Here is a 9,875-nt window from a genome sequence, read left to right as displayed (position 1 = left end):
GCACTGTAGAAAATTGGTATTTTCACATTCATATCTGATTAATCCTGCTGTAATACACCAATGAGGGATTGTTTTGGGTTTGTTTTTTTTTCCTCTTTTCTTTCTTTTTTCCCCACCTGGAAGGAGATGAAAAGATCTGGAACTTGAGTAAAGTGCAAGTTTAAGAATGAGGAATCTCCCCTCCAGCACATCTGTTTGCTTGGCGCTTAAGGGTGTGGTGTGCCAAGGAGCAGCCTGGTAACTGGTGGGCTCAAGAGGTCAGTCAAGGGGTTAAATCTTGTATTTGCACCTCCTGTTCAAGGGTTTGGGTTAGAAAGCAGAGATAACTGTCCAGGTTGTAGTGCACTGGGACTGACAGAAGGAGTGTACATATATTCCAGATTTCCTGCTTGTCCAGAGACTCTACAGTAGAACTTGTGGAACTAAGCATCTAGAATAGCATCAGTCAAGGCTTTTTCTTTTTTTTTTTTTTTAAAGTTGTAAAACATTGAAATGGTTGAAAAACGTATCAAAAGCATAACGCAAAGCATACGCCGTCAAAACTCCCACAGTCACTCTGTGAAATTTTTCAGTGAAATTCAGATGTAGCTACGGTGGAAAGTAAAACTGCGTGTGTCCATGCAGGTGAAGTTGCATATACCCGTGCAAGGTGGACAGATGACTTTTGATACTGATTGTGAAGTCCTGTCATGGTCTTCCAGCAAGTCTTCTCAGGTGATCTGTTGTATCAACCAGTGTAAAAAAAAAAAAAAAACCCAACAAAACCAGCAACAACAAAATCACGATCTGCGTAATATCCAGATTAAAAGGAGCAGAGAAAACACTGCGCGTGGAGTCCCCTCGGGAAGCGGAGGAGGATCACGAAGAAGGAAGCTGTGCGGCTCCCCGTGCCCCACGGTCGCATTGCCGCCGCGCTGCGAGGTGAGCCCCCCACAGCTCTCTCCATCCCCTTCTGCCGCCGGTGCCCTCTGCCCTGCACCGCTCCCCCGCGCACGCCGGGGGGGGCGGCAGGCGAGGCACCCCCGGAGAGCGGCTCCCACCACCGCCGCCCCCGGCACCGCCGAGTCCAGTCCAGCCCAGCCCTGCAGCGGCGGGGCCGGCGGCCGCAGGTGACGCCGGGGCGGGCAGGATCGCCCCCGCCCCGCTCCCGGCCCCGCCAAGGAGCCCCCGCCGCCCCCCGGCCGTCGCCAGGGAAACCGCCCTGTCCCGCGGCCCCGCCGAGGGAGCCCCGGGGCGCGGCGGCGGCACCGGCACCCCCGCCCCGCCCTGGGCGTTCACCCCGGCGGGGCCAGCGGCCGCCCCCCGCGCCGGCCCCGGGGAGTGCGCGGGTGCTGCAGGCGCGGGGTGCGCGGCCGCGGGGAGGATGGGGGGCCGCTGCGCCGGGCTCGGTGGGGCGGGCGGCGGCGGCCGAGACAAAGGGAGCGGCGGGCAGCGGTGGCTCTCGGCGGCGGGGGAGCTGTGCGTGAAATGCACGGTGGGGAGGAAGAGGCTCCATTCTCCCCCACCCACCCCCCCCCCCCAAAAAAAAAAAACCGAACCAAATGCCCCTTTTGCCACTAAGAAAAGAAATATTCCCTTGAGCGGCTGAAAATACCCGGCTGCCCTCGCCGGGGTTATCGAAAGGCGGCGGCGGCCGCACAAAGCCCACCGGCCCCGCCAGCTCTGGGTAATCCGCAGGGAGAGAAGGTGGGCGGCTGGGCCGAGCCTCCCCGCTCCGCAGCCCTTCATTATCGGAATAATTTTAACATCCTTGTTTATAAACAAGAGGCGTTTGGAGGAGATTAACCCGAGTTTGGGAAACGATCGTTCTGACGCTCGTTTCTGCTCCTTAAAAGGGGGTGGTGGTGTCGGGGGAGTGTGGGGGGGTCTGGGCCATAGCACCGCGGAGGGAGCCGACCGGCTCCCGCGCACGCCGCCCCCTCCCCCGAGAAAGGGAATCAGCTCCCTGGTCTCTCACCCACCCCATCGCCGCTAAACGCTCGAGATTCACCGTTAATTCGCATGCGTTAGTTTCGGGTTACATCTTATTCGAGGGTTTAAATTCAACGTAAATATACACATTCGGGGCTAGGGTTTGGGAAAGCGCGAATGTTTCCCTGATAACGCCGCTTCGCCCACTCCTTGAGTGCGTGGAAATGTAATCTTGAAATGGGTCACCGCCTCAGAAAATACTTTAAAAACACAAATCAAGAATAATCAGACAGCAGAATTTAATTAGAGCCGTAGGCTAATCACGAAATATTTTATTCCAAGCCAATATCGCGGTGGGGGAGGGGTCCGTTCCTGCTTCGGCAGCGGCTCCTGCCGCCGCTGCTTTAGCGTTTGCAACATCTGGCCTACAGACCTACTAATTTCGACTCGTGATCTCGTTTGGCGAAACCCGATCTACGTGGTTCAAATACCTTCCAAATTGGGGGCGATTTAACAATCGCGACCAATTAAACGCAGGGAAGAAAAGGAAAAAAAAGCAAAGGGGAAAAAAAAGAGGGGGGGGAAACACACACAGAAAAGAGAGGCATCAAATCCCCTCCTTCTCTCTCCCCCCGCCCCGGGCTCGCACACACTATCTGTTGCTCTCCCACGGCGGCAGCGGGTGGGGGCGGGCGGCGGGGCCGGGACCGACTCACACTCGCTCTCACCCGCACCCCCCTGGCACCATTGTCCCCGCCCGCCCCGCTTTGTTGGGGTGTTGTGTTCGCTCCCCAGCGCGGAGCTCCGCGCGCCCGCCCGCGCCGCGGCGGAGCAGCACATTCATTATCGGCCGGGGGCTGATTTCAAACCGCTGCCATCGCGGCTCCATTGTTCGCCGGGCGGCCAGGCCCCGCCCCCCTTTGTGTGGCGCGGCGGCGATTGGCCGGCGCCGGGCGGAGGGCTGCCGTCACCGCTCGGGAAGCCCATTCATCTGTGCACTTGGGCGTTGGACTCCGCATCTTATTAGCAACCAGGGAGATTTCTCCATTTTCTCCTTGTCTACAGTACGGCTACAAATCTGGGATTTTTTATTACTTCTTTTTACTAAACTTGGGCTCCTTTTTTTTTTTTTCTCGACTTTTTCCTCCTTTTTTCCCCCTCCCTCCTGTGCTGCTGCTTTTTGATCTCTTCAACTTTAAATTTTTTAAAAGGAGTGCATTATAATCGGTTCTGTTCTCTCTTCTCTTTTTTTTTTCCCCTTCTGGTGTGTGTGTGTGTTGCTGCTGCTGCTGGTCGCCCAGTATTTATACCAACCCAACGCTCTTTGTTTCCCCTCCTTTTGGATCTGTTGAGTTTCTTTGTTGAATAAGACAGCATGGGTGCCCAGTTCTCCAAGACCGCTGCAAAGGGCGAAGCCTCCGCCGAGAAACCCGGGGAAGCAGTGGCTGCATCTCCATCCAAGGCGAATGGACAGGTAAAAAAAAAAAAATTTTAAAAAAATATTAAACCTACTCCTTTTTTAAAGCCAACTTCGACGGACTCTCTTTCGCATCCTGTTTTAATTCTTCTTCCTTTGATGCCCCAGTGGCACATTCAATGGAGAATACGGTCGATCCTTTTATCTTAGCAACTCGAGGCAAAGGAATAATTTCTTTTTTTTTTTTTTAAAAAAACGGGCTCGGCTTTGAATGATTCGTTCCTTTATCTTTCCTGCGTGGGGGGGAGGGGGCACATCTTTTTTCCTTTTTTTTTCTTTTTTTTTTTTTAAATCCCTCGTGTATTATGGCGAGGTGTCCCAATGGCTCGTAAACGGAAGGACCTTATATACCGCTTGGCTTTTCTGCCTGCTTAACCTCCTTCTCCCGAAGACCCTCGGCGACTAGCGCGGAACGCCTCTCGCGGTAGCAGGGTGGCTGTTCAGTGAGTGGCGGGGGCCGGAGCCGCCGGGCTCGGGGCTCCGCGGGAGCGCGGCGGCGGGCAGCCACCTCGGGCGGGAGCGCGGGGCAGGGGCTGCGCTGCCCGCCCCGTCCGCGGCAGCTCCGCCGGGGGCTCGGCAGCCGTGGGGCACGGCTTTCTGTCACCCCCGCCCCCCAACGCGTGAGCCGGGTGCCGGGCTGGCCGTGCCCCCGCTGCCCCGCGCGGCAGAAGCGCCGTTGCGGGCGGGCACCCCCCCGTCACCCCCGCAGCTGCCGCCCAGGGCAGCCAGCCGCGCTGCGGGCGCCTGAAAGATGCAAATACGGGGAGGGGTGGGGGGGCGGGGGGCCCCTCGCCGCACCGCCCGGGTGGCGAGGGGCAGCGGCGGGCGGGGGGCCGGGGCCGGGCGAGCTTTGTTATTCGCCTTCCCCGCCCCGCGCCGCCGCCGCGGCTGGACGGGGCGCGCCGGGGGCGGGGGTGCGCGGCGCCGCTGCTGCTGCGTGGAGTCGCGGCGCCCTCTGGCGGCCGCCGCGTGTCCCGCCCGCCGCTGGGGGCGCCCGCCGCGGCTCGGCCCGGCCCTGCGCTGCCCGGCGGAGGGCCCGGGGGGTTTAAACGGCGGAAGCAGAAAGCGGGCGAGGAAAGGCCGCTAGGCATGGGGGGGACGGCGGCGCCCCGTGTACCCCCCACCCTCTCGGCACCGCCGGTAACGCCCGTCGCTGTCTTGCAGGAGAACGGCCACGTGAAGGTGAACGGCGACGCCTCCCCCGCGGCGGCGGAGGCGGGTAAGGAGGAGGTGCAGGCCAACGGGAGCGCGCCCGCCGAGGAGACGGGCAAGGAGGAGGCGGCCTCGTCGGAGCCCGCCTCCGAGAAGGAGGCGGCCGAGGCGGAGAGCACCGAGCCGGCCTCCCCGGCGGAGGGCGAGTCCTCCCCCAAGACTGAGGAGGGCGCGACCCCTTCGTCCAGCAGCGAGACCCCGAAAAAAAAAAAGAAGCGCTTTTCCTTCAAGAAGTCCTTTAAGCTCAGCGGCTTCTCCTTCAAGAAGAACAAGAAGGAGGCCGGCGAGGGCGCCGAGAGCGAGGGCGGCGCCGCCGCCGCGGCGGAGGGCGGGAAGGAGGAGGCAACGGCCCCCGAGGCGGCGGGCAGCGAGGAGGGCAAGGCCGCCGCCGAGGAGGCTTGCGCGGCCGCCGCCGGCAGCGCCGAGGCGGCGAAGGAGGAGGCGGGGGACTCGCAGGAGGCCAAATCGGACGAGGCCGCCCCCGAGAAGGCGGCGGGAGAAGAGACCCCGGCGGCGGCGGAGGAGCAGCAGCCTCCGCAGCAGCAGCAGGCGGAGGGGAAAGCGAAGGCGGCGGAGGAGGCGGCGGGCGCCGGCGCCGCCACGAGCGAGGCGGGCAGCGGCGATCAGGAGGCGGCCCCCGCGGAGGAGCCGGCGCGGCAGGAGCCCCCGGCCGAGAGCAGTCCGGAGGGGCCCGCCGGCGAGTCGGCGGAGTAAGCGCCGCCGCCGCCCCTCGCCGACGGACTTTCTTCTCCCCTGTTTGTTTGTTGGAGTGGTGCCAGGTACTGGTCTCGGAGAACTTGTCTACAACCAGGGATTGATTTAAAAGATGTCTCGTTTCTTTTTTTTCTCTCCCCCCCAGCAGCTCCCATCTCAAATCGTTGTGTGTTGCCGCCATTCCAACGGGCGGAGGGGGGCCCCTCTCCGCCCTCCTCTCCCACCCTCTATGTTTTGGGTTATTTTGGTGGGGTTTTTTTGGTTTTGTTTTTGGTTTGTTTTTTTTTTTTCATCAGTATTAATGTTTTGTTTTGGTTGGTTCGGGTTTTTTCGTTGTTTTTTTTTTTTTTTTTCATACTTTGCAACTCTCTTCATATTATAAAACTTTTCCTGATCGGTCTATGGACATGCCCATATATGAAGGAGATGGGTGGGTCAATAAGGGATATCAAATGAAGTGACAGGGGCCGCAGTGGGGAACCTGGGGTGCGCAGCCCTTGCCGGGAGCGCACCCCGCCAGAAATGATGTAAGGGGTTAGTCTTTTTTTTTAAAAAAAAGTTATTACGATGTATTTTGTGAGGCAGATGTTCTATAAGGTTTACAACACTACAAGTCTTGATTAAGAAGGAAAGGAAAAAGGAAAAAAAAAAAATCAATACCCAGATAAAGAGATCATAGTCTTAGGAATTCATTTAAACCATAGGAACTTTTCACTTATCTCATGTTAGCTGTATCAGTCAGTGATTAAGTAGAAATACAAGTTGTATAGGCTTTATTGTTTATTGCTGGTTTATGACCTTAATAAAGTGTAATTATGTATTACCAGCAGGGTGTTTTTAACTGTGACTATTGTATAAAAAAACAAATCTTGATATCCAGAAGCACATGAAGTTTGCAACTCTTTCCACCCTGCCCGTTTTTGTAAAACTGCAGTCATCTTGGACCTTTTAAACACAAATTTTAAACTCAACCAAGCTGTGATAAGTGGAATGGTTACTGTTTATACTGTGGTATGTTTTTGATTACAGCAGACGATGCTTTCTTTTCCAGTTGTCTTTTGAAAATAAAGGAAAACTCTTCAGATGCAATGTTTTTTTTTTGTGTAGCATCTTGTCTATCATGTTTTTGTAAATACTGGAGAAGCTTTGACCAATTTGACTTAGAGATGGAATGTAACTTTGCTTACAAAAATTGCTATTAAACTCCTGCTTAAGGTGTTCTAATTTTCTGTGAGCACACTAAAAGCGAAAAATAAATGTGAATAAAATGTATAATTTGGTTGTCTTTCTTTTATGGATACTCTGGTAGCTGAAAGGGACCAGCCACTATTGCCTAAATTTCTATAGACAATGTCATGTGTGCTGTTAGCACTAGCTTTGGAAACTACCTTCCTAGATCCTGGACTCTGTAATACTGTGCATCTTTTAGAGAAATTGGTAATTTATAGGTAATTTATAGGCTTCTCTGGCTCTAAAACGAAGGCTGAAAGGCAGTCTGAGCATGTACAGTGTACGATTCTCCTGTCCAGGCTCCATCTTGCTTTTAAGGCCAGAGATAACCAGCCTATGAGAGTCTGGCCTCTTGAGGAAAATAAGATTTAATTCGAATTGCTTAGGGTGGGGCACTGAAATTTTTATGCCGAATTGTTCAAAATTTAGGCTCTTGAACAGATGCCCCACTTGTGTCTTGGTATGCTGGTCCTGCTTAGGTACCTAGACGATTAGCTTGAAAACTTTAACCTGGAGGGAGAAAGGGGGAATTAACACTGCCATTCTGCTCGAAGTAATTAAAAGCAATATTTTCTTTTTTTCTCAACTGCTACTCCCAAGTACAGGTGAGTTACAAAACAGATTTCAAAAATTGTCTATAAAAATAATCACTGGGTGCTTGCCTTTAATTGTTAGGCTTTTTGGCTAACTTCCAGCATATTGCTCAGGGCATATTATGCCTTAATAAAACAGTGGGTTCATGCAAGAAAAGCAGCAGTGGTATTTGGAGGGTGGAAATTGATTCAAGAAAGTGTTGCTTCTAAGTTTATAGGAGAAAGTTTAGTGTTACACTTATTTGCTTCCACCTAAATTTTCAGCAGAAACTCTTTGGAAGCAATTATGATTCATTTTATGAGAAAATGGCACGTTAGCACCTTGTTCCCTAAAGAACAAAGCCTAAACTGAATGAAGTATAGTAGATTTCCTGCTGAATGCATACTTCTTTTTTGATTTTTTTTTTTCTTTTTCTTTTAATTCAGCTGTCTACCATTTTAACTTTGGCTTGTATGTACTCTAGTTGCCCTGGTATTCTCTCTATAGCTTTAGAAATGTATTGAAACTATGCTATAATTGCTGAGGGACAAAAATAAATGGATGTAAAACAAGATCCTCCACACCAGTGTCATTCTTGGAGTACATGTGTTTGAAGTCTAGTGCATAACTGCTTTGCTACGGGGTTTTTATAACATGGCTGTAAAAACCTGTTCTGAGACGCATGATGTCTTGGCCATACAGTCAATGTCTCTTTTTAATAAATATCTATATATTTAAATCCAAGGATTCTTAAAGAGAATTCTGAATTTCTTTCTCTTTTTTTTTTTTTTTTTTTTTTTTTTGGTCAAACTGTATGTGTACATATACATATGCACAAAATAATCGCTAGTAAAGTTCTTTTCCAGATTTTCCCAGCCTGCTGTCCTCAAACTTTCATGCTGTTTCCTCGCTCAGCTGGTGGTGGTTTCTGAAGTGCTTCCAGTTGCTGGTGGTGCAGAATTGCTCCTGCCACAGCAGCCAGGCTCCTGGCCTGGGGCTTTGTCATTCCATGGCTTGGCTTGACTTGAAATCTGTTTCCAAGTCTTAATAATGGTAGAGTTTCAAAAATATGTCTTAAGAAGACCAGTTCCGTGGTCTAATCTTCTGGTCCCAGCAGTCGGGTGAGATTCAGTGACACCAGTTTTCCACCATGTGGTTTAAGAAGGCAGGAATCAGAAGGGGTTTGGAATAATGGAAACGGAGGAGTTTGGAGCTGCTTCCTCCTGCCAAAGAGTTGTGCAAGAGCATCCCTCCTCCCTCCATCCCTGAGGGACTGAGTGATCACTCCTGTGCGATTGTAGAATATCCTTATTTATGTACAAGGAAAACGAAGGGGGAGGCGTTAGTGACTGGTGAGGTGGTTAATCTTCTTACTGAGAAAGCTTTATGCCTTTTTTTTTTATTGCATTTGTTGCTGTTATGCCTCGGTGAAAACACTAATCATAGTAAGTGTTGTCATTTCAACAAATTCTATCAGAATTTGAATGCATGTGACTTTAAAATGTGTGATTTCGAGCTGATTTTCCTATCTTGTGGGTTGCTGTGGTTCTTTTTAAGCAGAATGTTATTATTGCTATGAACAAGGTAACTTCTGTTGTGCTGAAACAATGTCATATTTTTAGGTAAAACTTACATGGAGTCTAATTTTGCCTGACTAGGGGCTCTAGAGATTTACTTCTTTTATGTTTATTTACTTAGACTGAGGCAACAGTCTTCCTTGCTCAAGGTCAAAACTTGGTTGTACAAAAGTCCTTTCAAATTTCATGCCTATCTTGGTTATATCTAAACTTAATTTCAGACTCTCCAAATCACAATGTCTGACCTCAAGTAGTCGAGTTCTGTGTCTGGTCCTGATAGTTATTAACGTGAAATTGTAGATACTTTTCCTTCAGGCAAGGAAGCGAGGCAAAAACAGGGAAAGGCAAGCTGGGGGAGGGAAATGGAGCCTAGAGCTTTGACTTCTGCTGGAGTGCGTTCACCTTCTTGCTTGGGTACACAGGCACTCTATACAAATCAAGTGTCCACGTATCAACTTCTGACATACCTAAAAACTCCTGTTGGTTGTATTTGATGCAAATGTTGCATATACGAGTATTTATTCTGTGAGTTAAAGATGTTGTCTGTGTTTTAAGACTGTATTTTGTTGTACAGTGCTGTTTGAAACAGCTAACTCTTGAACTTCACTTGCAGATTGTTAGATAAAGGTCAAAGGTTTTCATCTGCTTTGATTGTTTGGGTTTTTCTAAGTTGCAAGTCCTTTTGTATTGCCTTTTTTAAAAAATCTGGAATAATATGCGTTCTAGTCTGAAGATGTAATACCAGTTAATGGTTTCCTGCAAAATCAGTCCCATGAATTTAGTCTTTATGCTATTTGTGTAGTAAAAGAGTAGTAAAAGGTCATTGTTGGTGCTACCCATCTCATTTCAGCTTTCGTCTATTAGGTTTTAAGAGACTGAGGTAAAATGTCTTTTCCATAATGATGTAGCTTAGTTGAAAGCATCCTGTTTCCAGGTTACGGCAAATTTTTCTACCCTGCTTAGGTCACTGGGATAGAATAAAGCAGGTACTTTCTTTCCTGAAGTATGCTGCAAGTGAAAATAGTATACTGTGTTTATAACATACTGTAGACAGTGAGGTTAATTTGTCCTCTTTACAATTCCAGGGACCTCAGCTAATTGACAATGAATGGAAACTATTGCGATTGCAACCGAGTCCAACCGGGCAGAGGCAAGCAGGCCAGGCAGCCTTGTGTTGCTTG

General features: G+C 50.8%; 1 protein-coding gene across 2 annotated transcripts; it reads left to right on the top strand.

Annotated features, from left to right (window-relative positions):
• The first annotated feature begins 863 nt into the window (after positions 1 to 863).
• MARCKS (myristoylated alanine rich protein kinase C substrate) lies at positions 864 to 7,861 on the top strand. 2 transcript variants are annotated; one of them, XM_068401078.1, is made up of 3 exons: positions 864 to 921; positions 3,213 to 3,385; positions 4,553 to 7,861. In XM_068401078.1, the coding sequence occupies exons 2-3, from the start codon at positions 3,287 to 3,289 to the stop codon at positions 5,312 to 5,314; spliced, it is 861 nt and encodes a 286-aa protein (XP_068257179.1). In that variant the 5' UTR covers positions 864 to 921; positions 3,213 to 3,286; the 3' UTR covers positions 5,315 to 7,861. The 2 variants fall into 2 exon arrangements, with proteins under 2 accessions (XP_068257179.1, XP_068257170.1); XM_068401069.1 differs by lacking the exon at positions 864 to 921 and adding an exon at positions 2,934 to 2,975.
• Positions 7,862 to 9,875: the final 2,014 nt, after the last annotated feature.

This window comes from Nyctibius grandis, chromosome 1, assembly GCF_013368605.1.
Source record: "Nyctibius grandis isolate bNycGra1 chromosome 1, bNycGra1.pri, whole genome shotgun sequence".
NCBI lineage: Eukaryota > Metazoa > Chordata > Aves > Nyctibiiformes > Nyctibiidae > Nyctibius > Nyctibius grandis.
The sequence above is the reverse complement of the archived record's forward strand: the minus strand, read 5'-3'. Positions and strand labels throughout refer to the sequence as shown.

What these genes read in the sequence shown, in the direction of transcription:
- MARCKS (XM_068401078.1), top strand. Translation starts at nt 3,287, where the DNA reads ATGGGTGCCCAGTTCTCCAAGACCGCTGCAAAGGGCGAAGCCTCCGCC. An exon ending in CATCCAAGGCGAATGGACAG is followed by an intron (nt 3,386 to 4,552) that starts GTAAAAAAAAAA and finishes GCTGTCTTGCAG; the next exon opens with GAGAACGGCCACGTGAAGGT.